At 56.3% G+C, this 20296-nt stretch overlaps 1 protein-coding gene across 1 annotated transcript in view; it reads right to left on the bottom strand.

Moving 5' to 3' along the window:
- The window catches only part of C2CD2 (C2 calcium dependent domain containing 2), a 64025-nt gene that overhangs the window by 28613 nt on the left and 15116 nt on the right, over positions 1–20296 (bottom strand). The window contains exons 4-5 of the mRNA XM_044252542.1: positions 14371–14469; positions 2830–2949 (exon numbers count right to left, since the gene is read on the bottom strand). Of these exons, the coding sequence (XP_044108477.1) occupies positions 2830–2949; positions 14371–14469 (219 nt within the window). The remainder of the gene's footprint in view (positions 1–2829; positions 2950–14370; positions 14470–20296) is intronic.

Here is a 20296-nt window from a genome sequence, read left to right as displayed (position 1 = left end):
GCAGAAAGGACCAGTGAATGAGGAGACAATACTGGGTCATCCTAGTGAGGCCCGAGAGAAGAGGTAGACAGGCCAGCAGGCCAGCGAGGGGCGCGAAGACGGAGGGAGGATGCCAGGAGCTTCCGGAATGAGGCGGTGGCTAGAGGCTGCCAACAGCCCTCAGCGGCCGGCCCTCAAGAGCACAGGACCTCCGGAGCAGGGAGGGAACAGAATCCCGCCAACAGCCCAACGAGCAAGGAGGCAGAGCCTCCCAGAGCTTTGAGACTGCAAGGCGGCCCGCCGATGTGAGCCTGTGCTGGACATCAGGCCTCCAGAGTGGCTCCATTTATGCTGGGTTTTCTTTAAAAAATATATTTATTTATTTATTTATTTTTTTAGAGAAGAGAAAGAGCATGCCCGGGTGCAGGGGGCAGAGAGAGAGAGAATCCCAAGCAGAGTCTGTGCTGAGCGTGGAGCCCAACACGGGTCTCGACCTCATGAGCCTGAGATCACGAGCTGAGCCGGAACCGCGAGTCGGACGCTCAACCAACGGCGTCCCCCAGGCGCCCCCTCATCTAGGTTTTAAGCTAAGTTTGCATGCTCCGTTTCAGCAGCCGCAGCCAACGAGTACCCCTCCCTTTGTTCTGCAGCCCGAGACTCTTTCCTGAGCACAGACCCCAGCTCTTCCCCACCCTCAGCCGAGGAGGAGAGAGAAGCTTTCCATGGCACTAGCCCCCCCTCGGGGCCGTCAGCTCAGGCTAGCAGCTGGGAAGACCAGCGAGGCCCTCCCTGGCCCTAGAACCCTGGCTGATTCCCAAGAAGGTACACCAGCCCAGGCAGGTCCTGGGGCAGCGAGACAAGCAAGACAGACGTCGGGAGGGGTCGGGAGGGGCAGGGGCCCTTCTGCACCTTTTATCTGAAGGACAACAGAGCGACTCTCCTGCCTGGGGCTTGGATGTCGGCTACCCTCCGGCAGCTGCCTGCCTTTGAGAGGGAATCCGCAGAGCGGTTTTCAGCTGTGTTAAGAGATCAAAGATGCGATCATGTTACTTGTCTCTGAGCTGCATGAAACGGCACAAAAACAGCATCTGGGAAACTCCGTGTCCTCCGTGGAGGCTTGCGGGTCTCGCTGGACTCACTCTGTCCTGAAACAGCCATCGCGTGTCGGCGACGCGTGTCCCGGACTCTGCAATTATTTTGCAATTACGCCATCCAGAATGTTCGGGGGAGCGGGAGGGTACGCACATCTCACGGGTGTGCGAAGTGACGCCCTCCTCGGGTCTCAGGAGGGGAGGGTCAGTGAGGGGGGTCCGCAGGGCTGGCTCATGGAGAAAAGCCACGTAGGTGGCCAGAAAACCTTGCTGGCCCCGGCTCTTCGTAACCATGCCTGTGTAAGAAAAGCACCCGGGATGTCCTCTTCCCCTGTGGTCGAGGGGCCATGAGACTTGGCTCATGCCCCCAACAAGCAGCCAAGCTCAGGCACAGAGGAAGGGGAGACACGGGGTCGAAGCCACGGTGACTCCTAAAACAGACCCAGAAATTCACTGCCTAATGGAACCTCGTGGACCCTGCTTCATGGGAGGGACACAGCTGCCGGGCGGTTCAGCGCCCAGGAATTCCCCTCGTAGCCTATTACGATGATGAGACGTGACTCTGTGTAATGACTGCGGAGATCGTCACTAGCAACGTAGCACACAGACGAGCGCCCCTCGGAGAGGCAGCGATTCGGCTTCCAGAAAACCATGGTGAAGCAAGTAGCATCAAAAAGCCACCCAAGGGAGCGTCCTGGCTTCCCAGTGCACAGAAAGGTCATGTTCAGGCGCCAGCGCGGCTCAGTGCACTGAGCGTCTGACTCTTGATCTCGGCTCAGGTGTGGTCTCAGGGTCGCGGGATCGAGCCCCGCGTCGGGCTCCACGCTCAGCCAGGAGTCTGCCCCTCCCCCTCCTTCTGCGCCTGCCCCCGCGCTCCCGCACGCACTCTCTCTAAAATAAATATGTGGTTTTTTAAAGCTATATTTACACTATCCTGTAGTCTATGAAGTGTGCAAAAGCATCACATCTAACAAAAACATACATTATTGCTGAAAAATGGTGACCACCGTGTGAGCGTGCGACCACAGATCACCGGGACAAACGCTGGAAGGGAAAATGACATCCGACAGAGACACCCAGCCAGCGAAGGCTGCCGAGGACACGCGGACAGACGTCCCCCACGCTGGCTCCCACGAGCCTTCCGGGGTGGAAAGTGCAGCATCTTCAAAGTCGAATGAAATGAGCCGAGCCTGTACCGAGCCACGATGAGGACAATCCGTGGGTGATGAGAGAAATGAGGCCCCTACTCGTCTTTCAAACTTACACCGACGAGTAAGAGGTCTTTTAAAGCTGGCCTTTTCCAAAAACTAAAAAAGGGAGGAACTCCCAGGCCAGCCCCTAGGCTGGTGCCCCAGCTGCCGAGGACGGCTGGGGTCTGGCGCCGGGTCTCGGGACAGAACCACTGTCCTCCTCTGGGATGTCTCCCACCTTCTCTCCGCCCGTCGGCAACACCCCTGCTCTGTTTAAACGCCTCGAAACGCAGCCTCTCTCCCGACAGTGGCAGACGGAATTCGTGACCTCCACCCACACACACCTGTGTGTAACACGTATGTACCACGGGTGTGCGTGCACGGGTGTGCGTGCGTGTGTACGGTCCGTGCGCATCCACAACCCATGCTTTACTTCTACCCTTACAAGGTAGAAGCTTACAGTCCGACACCTCCGAGACAGACGAGGCCCCACGACCACACCCGCCTTACCCTGTGGGTTGACGAGGTTTACAGTCTCCCCGGGACCCGCTCGACCTCCCCGGACTCACCTGCACATGAAACGGAGAGAGCCGTGCACAGTAGAGCGGGGGCCCCGTGTCTTCGGGGGACAGGGACCCTGCGCGGACCAGGAACTGAATGGCCTCGCCCACCACATGACAAGACACGACCTGGAGGAGGCACGGGACAGGACAGAAAGAATTTGCGCCAAACACCCCTCGATTTCAAGGAATAAAATAATCGGGACCTAAAAAGTTAGCAAGGACGAGACGTCAGCGTTCCAAACCCGCTAAGTTCCCACCTCCGCACCTTTTCTGTTATGGAATCGTCTGAAAACCAGAATCCACATTCCAGATCGTTTCTTCCCAATGCATTTCTCAAGAGCCACACTCTGTGTTGCCCGAATCTAGTCGTTCTATTCTTTCCACATAAAGTGTGTTCCGTTTCTCCCCACCAACAGACTTAAAATTCCCCAGACATTTCCACGTTCATATGCTGTAAAAGCCATTAGCCGTCTCCTCTCTCTAAAAAGGAGGCTTAGAAAGAAAACAAGTGATAGATGTTGTAAGCAAAAAACTTAAAAATATACTTGGAACACCATAAATTGTTTCTGTTTAGATAATTTTCAACCTATTGTGGTTTCCAAAGATGTGGGGATAATTCAAACACCATATAAAATATTAAACACTGAGGAAATAATACAGCCTTAACAAAAATAGCATAAGGAGCTATAAGACAAAGAGAAGTAATTACACCAGGAATAAAGCAGGCCACATTCCCAATAAAAATCACAAAGCATTTCTGAGAAAGCGGTTACCAAACAGAAATATCAAGTTTCTGCCCCCGGACCCCTCTACAGGAGAGGACCTTCTAGAGTGCGGGTCACCCCTGCCCTCGCAGCAGGCGAGCGGGCCCCCGGAGACGATGGGGAGCCAGGTGCCAGGTGCGCACTGGCTGGGAGGGGCGCGGTGGGGGGGCGCCCGGCAGGTGGCCAGCGTGCCAGGCCGGGGCCAAGTCATCAGGAGGGAGGCAGAAGGCAGGAGGGACCCCCACCTTCCCAAGGGAACGCTGCCGGCTGTCACTTGGGAGGGAAAAGAAAATTCTTTAATTCTCTGGTGGATTTATCAGAATCTAAAATAAAATACCAAGTGGAAAGATTATCCAAATAGTTCCTTTATCCGGCCTGCTGTTTCCCCAAGTTCAGGCTAGGACATCTGCCCCCTTCTTCTTTCTCATCTCCAGCGACCTCCTTCCTTCCCACCCGCAACGGCCCCGTCCAGAGCCTCCCCCACGCCCGGCCCCTCTGCCCCTCCCGAGGAGACGGATGCTGGGCCCTCCCTGCATGCCCCCCGCGTCCGTGCCCAGCGTCCCCCCTGCCCCGTCGAAGGCTCTCGATGGCACAGACTGAGAAGGGAGAGCATCGCCTGCTCTCGGCCCTGGCAGAAACCGCCCCACACGCGTGTCCCCTGGCCCGGCAAGGTCGTGCAGAAGCTCAAGCTACGTGCGTGAGTTTACATATCCTCATCGTTGTTACCGCCTCTCCCGAGTTCACAGAAGGTTGGAACAAAAAAATGTTTGTACAAGAAATGTCTATTCATTTAAAAATAAATGCTCTATAAACAGTCCTCCTTGGAGGAACGCATTTTCGTGCCAGATGAGTTACAAACACAAGAGACATGACACGGAGAGCGTTCACTGTCCCCATCTCGATGGCCCAGGCCTCGCACGGCTCTGGGAAAAACACCAGAGGGGTGACTGCTGGGTCACTGTTAGGTCTCTGGAACCTTCTGTCTCTACAAGCTGATTCGAATTTTCACAATATGTATAAAGTCCCAGGGCTCCGTCCGTGCTCTCGAGCAAGAAGGAGGTAGTTTCCATTGCATCCGGTTCCACACAAAGCTTCCCTCGACCCCATCCCCGGATACGTAGCGGCCTGAGCCCATGATTAAGTACAAATAAATAAACAAGGGTTTAGACTTAAAGGCTTTAAAACTTCTAGGATGCAAGGCTCCGATGGCCGCAGCCCCTATTCAGGTCCCATCAAGCACGGAAGTGGAGCACTGAAGACAGAGCATTTATGGGTCCCAACGTCCTGTCACCGAGAGCCGCTGGAGGGTCTTCCCAGCCCCCGGGGTCCCGACCCCCTCCGTAGAACCGGCCACGCAGACGGACCATTCTCCGGTCTCCCCGCAGCACTCAGCGGAAGAGTTGGCCACAACAGCTGAGCTGCCCCAGCGTTGCAGCTCGGCCCAGCGAAACGCGGCTGGCGCTGTGGCTCGGAGCCCGTTAAGGGACAATGACGGCACCGAGCCTCGTCCTGGCCGGCCGCTGGCCCTGCCATCCTGGGAATAATAATGCTTCATTTGTCAAATGGACAAGAACAAAATGGAAAGGCTTTAAAAATAAGTAATCTTCTTTTAGCTGCATTAAGGTGTTATCCACAAGGGGGATTAAATTCTCTTGGCTCCGGTGAACGAGGGACAAGCTTTTGCCACCACAGAGGGGACCCCACTTGGAGCCGCAGAAGGTGGGGGCCCCGAGGCGATGCACAACAGACCCCTCCAGCCGGTCGGGCCTCCCAAGAGACCAGGATGTCCAGGACTGATGTCTGCCTAAACCCAGCCAACAGGGACAGACCCTGCTCGTGACCCAGAGTCCCCCCACCCCGTCCCCCACACACCAGTGTTTCTCAGGGTCCCCCCTGAGGTTTTCACAGGAGCTCCCCAGAGCATCCCCATCACACAGAGCTGTTTAAATAGGGCTTTTCGACCCTCAGTGCTCTGGCTTCCCGTGGAGGGACTCCAATACTGGTACCAGATTTTCGAAGTCAGGTAGAAACGGGATCTAGTACCTGCCGTGGGACTGAGCTCTTCTCCAAGACAGATGTGAACCTCTGGGCCCAGAGCAGGACTCCAGGAAGACAACATCTGGGAGCATAAGGAGCTCCCGTGAAAAGAGCCAGCCACGAGCCCACTGGCTTCACGCTGGAGAGACTTTCTCCAAAGCGAACAGACAACTCTTCAGTCCCATAAACCATTTCAAAATCGCGCCCACAGAAAGCTGAACTGTGCATCCCAGAGACATCGCCCTCCTCTCTACAGAGGAGAGCATCTGCCGAGGACGGGCTTCGTGGATGGAGGGGCCCCAGGGTGGACACCCGGTCCACTCCTGCGGATCAAGACCGAAGGCCAGGACGGAGGGTCATGGGGATGCTAAGACAAGCACACATCACCGTCATCGTAACCGGCGCAGACAGAACAGATGGGGTCGTGGTTCACGTTCCTGTGCTCGCTCCAGCTTCAGGATGGAAGCTCCGGCAGTCACACACCCTCGCAAGTAGGTCTGATCTTGAAACTGCAGCCCTCTGTTTAGACCTGGGGCCAAAGAACGAGCCTCCGTCCTAGGCAGTGCTGAGTTTGGCTAACGCTGGCCAGAGAAAGGCCTGGAGTGTCTTCCAATCTCGCCGCACTCCTTCCGTGTTCCTTTTCAAGTCAGCTCCTTGGACGGCTGACTCAGCTCCTTCTTCTCTTGGAACCCTCTAGAGACCTGGAAATAATTTATTTATTTCTGTCCCCAAAAGAACTAGAAACACAGCCATGAAAACGCATCGAAAGGGCTGAGGTCACCGAGTCTCTCTCCCCGTGATCATGCTTTGTAACAGCCCGAGGGAAGAACTCCGAAACGACAGGGAAGGTATCATCTGTGCTCCCAACACTGCTGTCTAGACTGACCTCTGTAAATGTTCTTGAAGACAGCACCAAGCTGATACAAACGATCCTTTCTACTCAGGAACAGAGATGCAACTTATTTTCAAAGATTTTATTTGTTTGTCAAAACCACAGTAAGATCCCACCTCACACCGGTCAGAATGGCTAAAAGTCAGGAAACAACAGATGCTGGCGAGGATGCGGAGAAAGGGGAACCCTCCTACACTGGTGGTGGGAAGGCAAATTGGTGCAGCCACTCTGGAAAACAGCATGGAGGGTCCTCAGAAAGTTGAAAATAGAACTGCCCTATGACCCAGCAATCACACTACTGGGTATTTACCCTAAAGATACAAATGTAGTGATCCTAAGGGGCACGTGCACCTGAATGTTTATAGCAGCAATGTCCACAATAGCCAAACTATGGAAAGAACCTAGATGTCCATCAACAGATGAATGGATCAAGAAGATGTGGTATATATACACAATGGAATACTATGCAGCCATCAAAAGAAATGAAATCTTGCCATTTGCAACAACATGGATGGAACTAGAGCGTATCATGCTTAGCGAAATAAGTCAATCGGAGAAAGACAATTATCATGTGATCTCCCTGATATGAGGAAGTGGAGAGGCAACGTGGGGTGTTGGGGGGGCCGGAAAAGAATAAATGAAACAAGATGGGATCAGGAGGGAGACAAACCGTAAGAGACCCTTAACCTCAGGAAACAAACTGGGGGCTGCTGGGGGGTTGGGGGGAAGGATAGGGTGGCTGATGATTCACAGACCCGCACCCCTGAAGCAAATAATACATTGTATATTAATTAAAAAAGTATTTTGGGGGCGCCTGGGTGGCTCAGTGGGTTGACGCCTCTGCCTTCGGCTCAGGTCGTGGTCTTGGGGTCCTGGGATCGAGCCCCGCATCGGGCTCTCTGCTCAGCGGGGAGCCTGCTTCCCCCACCCTTCTCTCCCTGCCTTTCTGCCTACTTGTGATCTCTGTCAAATAAATTAAAAAAAAAATTGTGTGTTTGTTTAGAGTGTGGGCAGGGGGAGGGGCAGTGGGAGAGAGAGAGAACTTGAGCAGACTCTGTGATGACCACAGAGCCTAATGCAGGCCTCGATCTCATGACCCTGAGATCACGACCTGAGCCAAAATCAAGAATCAAAGCTTCACCGAGTGAGCCACTAGATGCCCCAAGACTCAGTTTCAAAGGTAAAATGCATCGCGGCTGGGCGCGATCCGAACATCCATGCAGTTAATCCTGTTGGCCCTGGGAGAGATGAAAAATACTAGAAAAAAGACAGCGGCGCGGCCCAACCCCGGAATGCTGGGTCGACGCTCTGCTTTCCAGTACTGCGGGACACGCCATGGACCAGCCGGGCTCCGGCATCCCTCCGTGGCAACACTCCCCGACCCCCTCGGGTCAGGACACTTGAAATGAACAGGAAGTGTTTCCAGTAATGCTGCTCTCCCAAGGGGGACGGCTACTGGGGAATGTGGTTTACTGCCGGCATTTGGGGCTCAAAGGTCTATCTGTGAACGTGGCATTCTCTTCCATCAACCCTATGTAGGAAAGTCACATACGGGACATTTCCTTTAAACTGAAGGTAGGAGGGAACAGGGTCCTCTCTAGGCTGCCTGTTAGTGCTCCCGGCAAGGGGTCCCCGTCACTCCGTCACACCCACCCCCGAAAGCTGCTGCTTCGTAGCCCGACGCACAAACGGAACTCCAGCTTGTCCATGGGTCCTTTACCCTGTCTTCTGCGGGCGACGTCAGGCTGCACCCCACGGCTGACTCAGCCCGGAATTCAGTCTAGCAACCCAGACAGGCATCGCTCCCGCCCCGGGTCGGCATCCGCACTGGGTCTCAGAGGGCAGGGCCTCCAATGAGAAACCGCCCACTGCCTTTGGAAAGACCCTGGTACAAAACAATTTCACAACCTGTTAGCATTTTAATAAATACCAGGCTAATGGGACACCTGGAATTTCAAGTCATGCAAAAAAAAAAAAAAGTGTCAAACGCGCATCCCACCTGCAACTAGAGAGACAAACGCAGGCGACCTGGAATCAGGCGACCCTTGCAGACCAAGGCGGCCGGCTGAGGTCTGGTGGGGGGGGGGGACATGGGAGACCCCAGCCACTTTCACAGTCTATTTCAGCACACAAGCGTGTCCCAGCCTTGGTCAGTCACACACAGAACTTGAGCTGTGGGCTGCCCCGACGGACAGCAGAACCAGAATCTGGGGGAAATTTCACGCCATCGTCCAAGTTCTGTTTGCTGCAGAAGCAAAGGTGGGTTCAGGCCTCCCAAGCGCGTCCCTCTTCTCCGCTGTCTATTCCGCGGTCGGGTGGGGTGGGGAGCACAGGGGACGGAAGGACACGGATGTGAGGGAGAGAGGTCACAGCACTGGCAGAGGTGTCCCAGGCTCCAGCATGTGTGTGTCCCGAGGCTGACTGGCCTGAGTAGCTCTCGGCCAAGCGACTTAGCCTCTGTTCGCCTCAGTCTCTCTGTCTGTACGCTGGGCATGATGCTCGTGTGGTGAACACGGACGAGAAGAGACAGAGCCCGTGGCTGCTTGCACCCGACAGCCCCGGAGCCGAGGCCCGGGTGGCCCTCGTTCTCCCCACAACCGTGCCAGGGAGGGACACACGCTGCGCAGACACCAGCCTCCGGCTCCGAGGGAGAGGGAAATGCCCAGACACGCCCAGATCCAGCCAGTGTCTCCCTGGCTTCCGAGCCGGGCCCTTCTCCGCGCAGGTGGGTTACTGCGTGTGTTTAAAACGGTGGCCGTGGGTGGTCGTCACACCACGAGAAGCCTCTCTTTACTTAGCGGAGGAGCTACAGACGGAGATAATGACCGCTCTCCCCAAGACACCTGGCCTCCCCCCTGAGAAACCCAACACCACTCCCCGTCTCCAGCGCGCCAGGCAGGACGCGTTCCCAGCGGCGAGCTTTCCGAAGCAACGCCGCGTCCAAGGACACACCGTGCTCCCTAAAGGAAATGCTCGGCCTTCTCAGCGGGGCTCCCGGCGCAACCCCCAAGCCCTGACTCAGACGGGGTGCGCTCCCACGTGCTCCTCGCCCCCTTCCGTCTCCGTGCGACCCAGTGCGCAGTTTCTGAACCCACGGCCATGCCGTGGCCGGGCTCCTGGGACGCCCGATGGAGCAAGGGCTCGCTCTCGGGCCGACTGCCACCCAGAGACCGAGGCCTGCCTTTTCTGGGTCAGACGTTCCCCAGCGAGCCTCTCCCGGGACGTGCCGAAAGAGAACGTGGGTAGAAACTCGTTGCTCTTGTGTAAGAGGATAATTACAGTCTGGGAGGAAGGAATCCACTCAGAGCAGGTTGCGACTGGAACAGAAGGCAGAGGAGCCCCTGGAGAGATGCGTAAAGGTGACGGCTTCCGCGCGCAGTGTCGCGCTGGGAATTCCCGGGTCCTGCCTCCCGCCTGGGCCAGCTGTGCCCACAAACATGGAGGCCACGTGACCAGGGATGCGTCCAGTCTATGCCCGAGAGGATGTCCTGCGGGACAAGCACGGACTCCCCGCAGGAAAATCCACGACCCACAACACCTGCTTGGGGTCAGTAATGGGGCTTCGTCCCCAGTTCTGGGTTCACGGCTCCTAACCCCAGCGGATCGCCCAAAGGATAAGAGGGTTTTCTGTGGGAGATGACCGGTGGCTGGGGCTGTGTGTGCTTCAGGATGGGGGCTGGTTGCCCCCAACTCCAGCCATGATGTCGGGGGTGGGCAGCGGTTGGAACTCTCAGGCCCACCCCTGGCCTCCAGGGAGAGGAGAGGGGCTGGAGATGGAGTTCAACCACCAAAGCCAGTGATTTACCCAACCTGGGTCATGAAAGCTCCATAAACCCCCCCCCATCAGGGGCACTGGGGTAGCTCCGTGGGTTAAGCCTCTGCCTTCGGCTCAGGTCATGGTCTCAGGGTCCTGGGATCGAGCCCCGCATCGGGCTCTCTGCTCAGCGGGGAGCCTGCTTCCCCCTCTCTCTCTGCCTGCCTCTCTGCCTGCTTGTGATTTCTCTCTGTCAAACAAATAAATAAAATCTTAAAAAAAAAAAACAAAAAACAAACAAGAAATGGTGTTTGCAGAGCTCCTGGGAGGTCTACGGGAGGAGGGGCACCTCCTCCCGTAGCTCAGGGCCCCTCCCCCACACCCGCCTATTCTTGACTTGTTTCCTGTATCACAAACCAGTAATAGGAAATAAGCTGTTTTCCTGAGTTCCTTGAGTTGTCCCAGCAAATTATCAAACCTGAGGAGGGGCGGGAACCCCCTGACATTACAGCCGGTGGGTCTGAAGACCAGGGGGCCCAGCCTTGGGGCTGGCATCTGAAGGGCGGGGGCGGTCGTGTGGGGCCGTGCCCTCAGCCCGCGGGGCCTGCACTGCCTCTGGGGGTCGGTGTCAGGACAGATCGGAGTTCGCGAACCCCCAGTGGGCGTCCAGCGAGGTGGGAAGGAGAAGCCCGTCCCGCTGCTGTCAGAGTGCCCCAAGGCCACGATGCTCCGACCGAGCTACGGCTGGGCAGCCCGTGCACCCGGCCCCCATCATGGGCTCTGCCCCTCACGCTGCTCCAAGTGACGAAGACCTTTGCTCTCCAGGCAGGACGCGGGGGTGGGGGTCGCTGAGCAATCGGATGTCTGCCAAGACCATGACTAGGCCCACGGTGGTCTTCAAGGGTGGCAGGAGAAGGTCAAGTTCAGGGCACCCGGAGAGCAGGACAGGCCCGCGGGGAGACTCGAGACTGAACTCGCGTCAGGAGGGTGAGCCCAAAGGGGACCAGGATCCCTATGACGGGACTGTGTACTCCAGCCCCACGGTCGGGCTCGTCCCTGTCATTAGCTCAAGTGCCAGTCACACGTCCCTTGTCAGGGCTGAGTCAGGGACATGAGAAAGATAGAGGCTGATGGTACGGAGCGCACTGAGGAAGGGAGCAGGGCGTCCTCAAAACCACGCGTCTGTATTTCTTTACAACCTTTGCTGGTGGCCCCAAGTGCAATTACAGATTTTCCCTGTCCAGCACTCTGCAGAGCACAACAGGACAGAGCAGAGAGAGGGTTCAACGTGCCTGAAACCCGGACAGGGGCCGGTGGTTAGATCCTAAGAGGAGGAGGACCTAGTTGCTGGAAGCGTCCTGCCCAGCGCAGCGGTTCCAGCGTCTAGGACCTTGACGACGAGGTCCTAGAGCAACAGGAGAGAGATCCCGTGGCGCGTGCCCCCCTCCTCTGATGCCCACAGACGTTAACACCCAGCACCCCCCACCTGGGGACACACTGCAAGAGAAACTCTGCTTCACCTGGTTGACCCCTTTACAGCATAGTGCCGGTGTTAGAGAAGGCGGTGGCAGAACCCACGGACTTGGGGGCGTCCTCTACACCCAACTTCTCAGGAGCTATGGCTGTGCAGAGGCCGCGGGCTGGTAAGTGACAGTGGCACCCCCCCCCCAGGACCTGCTGTCCCACACCCCTGGCGGGAGGTCAGGGGCCTGACACACGACGGGGACACCACTGCCCGCAGCCGGGACAAGGCATTGACAAGCCCCCATTTCCCATTTGGCCAAGGAGACATACAAGTCAAGAACAATGAAGAAACTGGTAAAATGAAACACGCCCCACGTGCGCTGTACCATTTGTCTGCGGGACAGGAGGGGCTCGAGCATCCGCCACGGCCGCGGGCAGCGGGCCCTTCCGGGGGCAGCGCAGGAAGGACGCTCCGTGCAGGGGGCCGAGGTGGACGGCGGCCTCGTGTTCAACTTTTGCATGAGCGAATGCCGCTTCTGTAATTGTCTTCAGGGAAACACGATTTCACCAGCCCCTACGTAAAGTTGCTTTTCTGGCGTGAAATATCAAGACCTTGAAAAACGGCCCCTTCCTACGTCAACCTATCGGCTCCCCCGGAAACTGGGCAGAGTCAGAAACACCAAAGAGCAAGTGCCCACCACAGCGGGACTCGGTCCTGATCGGTCAAAAAGAGAGAGGGGGCTCGCTGCACCCAGAGGCACTTCCCAGGCCGGGGAGGAGGTGCCAACTGCCCTCAGTCCCCCAGTATTGCAGAAGCCCCGGGCCACCTGCCGGCCCAGCCGGATCCAGCCCTAATGCGTCCTGCTGGTCTCGGCATCCTGAGCTACACCAGCCTAGGGTCTCTAGTACCCCAATACCTTCTAGAGACGTCCCCACACTTGTTACAGGAGTAACACAGCACAAGCCTCCAGTATTGGCAAGGGGGTGGGGAAGGAGAGCCCTCCTAGTCCGCCAGGGCGCACTGGGACAGCTGGGCACTCTGCAGCGGGCACACCTGCAGCCTCGCAGCCCACGGCTGCCCCCGATCCACTCCCCTGCTCGTGCCTCAGGAGGCGGGGACAGTAAGCAGGTGAGTTCACGGCGGCCTCGCTGCTCTGCTGGGAAAGAGAGGGCAGCTCCACTGTCCATCCGTGGGGGGTGAAGACAGAAGCTCTGGTCCCTCCAGGGCCCTGAGCTGCAGTTCAAATAAAGGAACCAGAGTGGCCAACGCTACACTAGTGGGGACGGGGAGCAGAATCCGTGGGGCGGGGATCGGGGCAGGAGCGCTCTCTTTCTCCAGTGGGGTCGCGCAGGTGTCTCCCTCCCCGCCCCTGTCCCCATCTGCTAAAGGGCCCTTTAGTAGCAAGGGACCCGACGGCAAAACAGAGACAGATACAAGGGCAAGCCTTGTACTTCAGAGGAAGTTTCTTAGGGGTTTTTACAGATACTTTCCATTAAAAAAAATCTTATAAATTATTCACAGTATTTGTCCAGTCAAATAAGTAACCCCAGCCTGTCCTGTGAATAACCACAGACTCCAAAATGAGCTCAACATGGCATCAGGATGGTTCGGATCTAGGTGTCAGGGGCCCCTGGGGGGCTCAGTGGCTTAAAGCCTCTGCCTTGGGCTCAGGTCATGATCTCAGGGTCCTGGGACTGAGCCCCGCATCGGGCTCCCAGCTTAGTGGGGAACCTGCTTCTCCCTCTCCCTCTGCCCCTCCCCACTGCTCATTCTCTCTCTCACTCTCTCTCTCAGATAAAAGCTTTAAAAACAATCCAGTGTCATATATATACACACATATACACACAAATATATGCATTTCTGGGGACACAATTCACGCATCATTTAATTTGCCCATTTAAACTGTATAATTCAGTGTTTTTTTCTTTAAGATCTATATGTTTATTTGTGGGAGAGAAAGAGCGAGCGAGCAGAGGGAGAGAGAGAGAAACTCAAGCAGACTCCCTGCTGAGCATGGAGCCCGAAGCGGGGCTTGATCCCAGTACCCTGAGAGCATGACCTGAACTGAAATCAAGAGTTGGACCCTTAATGGACTGGGCCGCCCAAGCACCCCCAAGTCAATGGTTGTTAACACATTTCCGACTTGTACAACCATCATCCACGACTCTGGGAATCTTATCATCACCTCCCAAAGTCAACCCCCCCACGGGCAGTCCCTCGGCAGCGCCCCCACCCCAGGGCCCGGCGACCCCAAATCTCCTTCCTGTCTCTGTCCACGTAGCCACCCTGGACAGGCCACGTAAACGAAGCCACTCAAAGACGTGCCTTCCATGACTGGCCTCTCCCACTCCGCGCTGTGTCTTCAAGGCCCGTGCACGTGGCCCAGGCCGGCCTCTCCTTCCTTCTCAAAGCCAAATGCCGTCCCAGCGTGCGGACCTACCGCGTTTTATTTACCCATCCACCAGCTATAGACCACCCCTAATTTGGTTTTTCGGTTTGGGGTTTTTTTTAGGTTTTTAAGGTGTCCACATTTTCAATAATCCCAAAACAGAAAAACCTCCCCGCTCCCCCCAGCTCAGCTTTAAATTCACTTCCTCGGTGGGGAAGGGCCCGGGGGCGACCGCGCTGAGCTCACCTTCTCCTGGGCGGACCTGGCCAGGCTGGAGACGCCCTGCACCACGAGCTCCAGGGGCTGCTGGAGCGGGTCCTCCTCGAAGGACAGGAGCAGCGGGCCCTAGAACAGAAGGAAAGGCATGGTGAGGGCACGCCAGCATGATTATACACCAGGGAGAAAGTTCTAGAAACCTGGGAACCGGGAGTCTGACCCCTTTCGGTTAACTCTGCCTCCAGCAGCAGCCGCGCTCACATAGCAGGGCGTCCCCGCGCCCAAGAACCCGCACACGACATAACACGCCCGGGGCTGGGATCGGTCACCAGAGCGGGTTGGAAGCAAGGAACACACGACTAAACCGGAGATGTGTCCGTACAGACCGCAGAGGGGGTCCTGAAAGCTCACGTTTACAAGGGCCGCGGTGCTGGTGTGGCTCCTCGGGTCCACCACGCCATCTGCCCAAGCCCAGCAAGGTCAAGGGCTCTGCCCTCTGCTTCTTCCGCGAAAAGCCAGCTCTCTCTCTGGTTTTAGGGTCATCTCTCCCTGCTCCACATGGTGCACCCCCCTTCCTCTCCTACCACCCAAGTGGGCAGGAACCCCCCAGGGGCCGGCCACCTCTCCTATAGATCCACCAGCTGCTGGCTGTGCCCCCAGAGCGTGTTCTCGAGCCCCGGCTTCACAGACCTTCATGGCTGCCGGGCTCCCACCACCCAAGGTCTCCTGGGTCCACTCGGCAACTATAAGCCACGATCAAGGGCAGGAGAATAAAATGGTACGAAATGGCACCAAAGCTCTTTTGGCAAGTTGTGGAGTTACCCTGGGGCTATTTCTTAAGAATTCTCAATGACCCAGAGTGAACCGAAAAGACCCAGAATATTGTCACTAACACGCGTCCAACCGCGCCCAGCTTGAACATCTATCTCCCCCCCTAAAAATCATCAGGGAGGAATTAAATCTACTTCTCAAGAAGGATGAGGTCACCGACCCGCCTGCTGCACAGATACTGTCCTTAGCTGGAGCGGGTGAGTGGCCGGCCAGGGGCGGGGCCGTGCCTCGGGCTCATGGAGGGGAAGGGTGGGAGGCCGGCTGGGCAGGGGTGGGCAGGGGCGGGCAGGGGTGGTCTCAGTTGCCTGGGCTGCCTGGAGGAGCCGCTGTGGGTGGGGCACGCCTGAAGCACTCTGCACCATCCCCCCACCACACCCCCCCACCCGCCCCGGGATGGGTGGATACACTCTCAACTCTCCTCCCTCTGACACCTTCTAAGCTAAAACCCAGAAAAAATTCTGCTGGGACACTGAACGTCAAGGAGTGGGTGCCCAGAGGAAATGAATTTTTAAATTAAAATAAAGACCCAGAGGTTCCCTGGGTCCCTTCCAAAGGGCCTGGTCCTTGGGTTGCAGGACACCCAGGACTCAGATGGGACGCAAGCCTGTGCTGCTACACCTGTCACACTCTGTCCAAGTGCGGATGCCACCTCACTTTAGCCCAGCAGGGCTTGACGCGCACAGTCGCTGGGAAAGCACCAAGAAAAGCACAAGGAGAGGAGAATGAGCCCTCCCCCTCCAAGACCGCAGAACCTCCATCATCCCCTGTGCAGAACAGGTGCATGCACACACAGACGACCCAGTGGACCAGATCCGCACAGAGAAACATCGTGGATGACCAACGCAGCATCCCAAATCATTGGATTTTTAAAAATGGATTAAAAAATCAGGATGTGGGAGGAACCCCGAAGAAATATACAAACAAACAAATGAAACTAAACACATTACCCATGATGCCATCACTCCCCGAAGGGTGGGAAAACACAGATCTAACCAGAGCAGCTCCGGAAGACAACATCCTGACTGCATAAACGCGCACCCTGGTCCGTCAGCCTGTGTCTCACAGGCGAACAGGTTAGCAAGGCAGAAACTGCTGTATGTGTCTAAGAGAACTGACCAAGTCAGTCAGTATGTCAGAGACAGGAAGGACCAGATGCCTGCCTCTTGGAGAGGGAGGATACAAATGAGGAAAGGAAAGTGGATGGAATTCTGCTGCTGAACCAGAACGTGAGGCATCAGCCTCCAGCCAGACAGAAAGGGACAGAACAACAGAAACGAGCCTGTGAGCTGCTGGCAGACACAGCCACACCTCCTCTGTCTGTCCACCAGAATGGTCTAGAAGCCATGAGACCCTGACAGTAATGAGCACATCGGATGCCCAGACCTTGGCTTCCAAACACTTCACCAGTAAAAGGCATCAGCGCTGCTCCACGAAGTGGCTGAACCCGGGCAGGAAGAGCGGAGAATGAAAATACGAGATAAATCTAGAACAAACATCTTGTGGGATCATGAAGAAGGGAAGTGCTAAGTCGATGTCTATTTGTGCATCTTGAAGGCAGAACACAAGAGGCTGCCGTGAAAGGCCCTACTGGCCAACATGAGAGCAATTCCACCAACCACGCAAGTGGCCGTGGCATCAGATTATAAACCGCAGAATAAAATAAATCCCTGAGAGTCCACACGGACACAAGTCATCAAGGGCAGGGAAGAGAAGTGGTAGCGCTTTCTCGAAGGAGAATTGCAAGGAATCCATGTGGGAGAGAAGGAAACAGAACCATCGTCCACAGACCAGACACACGATGGGGCCACAATCAATCAGCAGAAGATTGACAAGTAACAGATTTGTAACAGTCTCGAAGGAGCTCCCCAGGAGAGCCGTTCACCACCAAGGGGAGAACAGAAGGAGAGACACAGGTATATGGAAGAAAGCCCAGCAGACACCCCCCTCACCGGGGGATCAAGGCCAAGGCCTCTGCCGTGACTACTCTGACGTCACAAAGCCCATGCTACGGGACGTTAATAGGGGCACATCATTTCTGTGGTTTGTAAAACCACAGTCCAACCCTGTGTAAACACCAAACTGAGGGACGTTTGGCAAAACGTCAGGTTGTGTCAAGGTTGTGAAACACAAGGAAAGACTAGAGAACTATGACCGACTTTGCACGACCGGGAAAAGCCACAGCTCGGTGCCTGCGGGACCTGATGGGATCCAGGAAGGATACAAGGACACTGGCAGACCAGGTGAACTTCAAGTCAGGCCTTCAGTTTCCAGGCTTTGTGCCGACTGTTAGTTTCTTATACTGTCACATTGTTACTATGACTGCATTAGGAAATATGGTGACATTGTGCCGATGTTAATTTCTTGGCTGTGGTTCTGTAAGGCTGGGTGAGGAATGTATGGCAACTCTGAATTATTTTTGCAACTTTTCTATGTATCTAAAAGTAATAAAAAAATAAAAAGTTGGGTTTTTTTTTTTAAGCTGCTTTTTCTTTCTTTCTTTTTTTTTTTTTTAAGGGAGACTTTACAAAAAAAACAGCCCACCTTTATCGGCTACTTGCTAACACGCCCACACAGACCTCAACCCCCTCCCAGCGGATTTGGTTTTCCAGACTGATCCCCAAGGCACAGTCTTTCTGCGGATGAAGCACAGAGAGGTCAGGGCTCGTCCAAGGTCACACAGAGGTGCCTTCCAGCCGCAGCGGTGCAAACTGCTCTTCCGAGCTGCGTGTGAGAAGTCCCCTCCCTCCTCAGCAGCCCACGACCTGGCCGATGGGAATGGAAGTTAGCTTTGGCTGCATTTTTGTCGACGTTAACACTACACCCACTCTTCCTTCCCCTCGATTCCTGTCTCTTCGGGAGAATGGGTGAGGGCATGGAGCCGAGTCCCGGGTTTTCAGATGGGCAATTTGCAAAGTCATCAGAGTGCCTCCTTGACTGTTGATTCTGGGAAAAACAAAGCACCTTAAACAGCTCGCCATGCCCAGGCTTGGCCGGCTCTCAAGCAGGGAAGGCCTGTGTCCAGACGGGGTGATCCACATCGCCACCATTCCTCCCCGTCTGGTGACAAGTTCCTGCCAGGGCCTGTCATTCAGCCCCTGGCCACCGCCGGCTCTGGGCCAGCCTTGCGCTGGGCACCAAGGAGGCTGCGCCTAGACAGACGGGGCTCTGGGTTGGCCCCCAATCCCGGGAGCTGAGGAGGACACAAGGTGCGGGGACCAGGACAGGCGGCCGGGGGCTGGGGGACAGCACCCTCTCCGATGGGAGGATGGCGGGGGGACCTCTGCTCTGAGACCAGAAGGTTTACAGAAGTCAAAGCAGGAGGAAGGGTAATTAAGTGTTCAAGACCAAAGGAATGACCTAGGCTCAGGGCCCACACGGGAGAGAGCCCTGAATGTTTGAGCAGCAGACAGGCTATCGGTTAGGGGTGGGCAGGTCCACAGCCCTGACCCAATGTCACCTTCACGCTCTTACCGACGGACCTCCTGTGCCGTGGCCACCAACGCTGCTCAAGGAGCTCAGATCTTTGCGAGCGTCACTCAGAGCTCGCTGTGAGATAGGAAAACTGTGAAGTCTTGTCGCTGTGTTTACTTTTGAAAATGTCAAAGCTCATATAAAAGTCAGAGCTATTAATAATACGTTTTAAGTTCACACGGCGTCTTTTTTTTTTTTTTACGAAGACCACAAATGGTCCCACGGTCTTGGTCATTTGCATTGAGAACATTCCTCTGAAAAAATCCTCAGGCAAATGACTAAAACAACAAATAGCTCTGGTGACCCTCCCAACTGGGGCCCTCCAAAGCGCTGGGCGGGCCTTTTCTAGACAGTCCGAAGCCCCAGCCACAGGACACGGCCCCCGTCCTGCAGCTACTGCTCCCCACAGGGGGCCCAGCAGCGTCAGCCCCGGGAGGGGCTGCCTGTCCACAAGCACCCTGGCTTCCAGAGCCTTCCAGGTGGGTGTTGGGGGGCACCATGGCTGGGGTAACCAATGTTCACCGAAGGAAGGGGGCACGTCCAGGCTGGTGACTGGGGCAGCCCTGGGAATGCTCTGTTCTCTGTGTCTGAACCGGCCACCAGGTCAACGGGAATTCAGTGTCCGTGACACCAGAGCAGAGACGTCACAGGTGGGAGGGACCCTGCTTGACTGGTGGCTGGCTGAGGGACAGGTGTGCACCTAGGGGCTTCTCAGGGGTGAGAAGCTACTCGGGGAGCGTGTGAAGACCACGGCACGCTCCCTGCGCTCTGCCAACCTACCACGTCTGAACGGGCAGTGGGGGAGCGTGCGGATTTTCTCGAAGCTCTGCGGGCAGCTCGCCTGGGCTCCCGGCACACCTGCCATCAGCCTGACGGGCGGGCACAGCAATGACAGTTTCCCCTCGTCCCTCCCCACATCACCACCCTGCCTAGTTTACAAAGGCTTCTGGGCTGAGGGCTGGAGCCCCAGCGGCCCGTCTGACCCAGGCAGCCTACACTGCCAGGGTCAAGGGTCAGCCAGGGTCAAAGGAGAGCGCCCGCTATCGATCAGCTGTCAGACGCCGGGAGGGGCCAGCCCCACTGCTAGGACAGCAGGTTCAGCAATGGCCCCTCTCGCCCCTTCCCTCTGTGTCTCAATGAAGGCAGCATTTAAAGTTGACCTTGCCATCCACTGGGGAATGTGACAACAGAGGTTTGTACAGTAGTTTCAGGGTCCTTCCAGTCTTAAAATTCAAGGCCGGAGCAGGGTTTCATTTGGATGGAGGTCCCGTCTCCCAGGGCAGGGCAGGGGCAGGCGGGCGAGCGCCACTAAGCTTTTGCTCTCCAGAGGAGAGCAGGCTCGGAGGGTCACCCCTAATCGGGGATTAGTGGGAGTCATTGGGAATGAGGCTGGAGGACGACAAAGAGAAGCTCCCGCAGGGCTGGCGGCCGGGGCCGGGACACCCACTCACGCCACCTCACCCGGTGTGGCGACAGAGGTGGCCCGAGACAGGACAGACTATGCCAGACTATGCCGAGTCACCTACCCAGATCCTATCTGTCTGCAAAACCTGTCATTTGATTACAAATCAAGCAACACTTCCAGGCATCCGGGAGGGAAGAGGGACGCCGCACGCACACACACACACACACACACACAACCCGTCACACCCCC

This window comes from Neovison vison, chromosome 6, assembly GCF_020171115.1.
Source record: "Neovison vison isolate M4711 chromosome 6, ASM_NN_V1, whole genome shotgun sequence".
NCBI lineage: Eukaryota > Metazoa > Chordata > Mammalia > Carnivora > Mustelidae > Neogale > Neogale vison.
The sequence above is the reverse complement of the archived record's forward strand: the minus strand, read 5'-3'. Positions and strand labels throughout refer to the sequence as shown.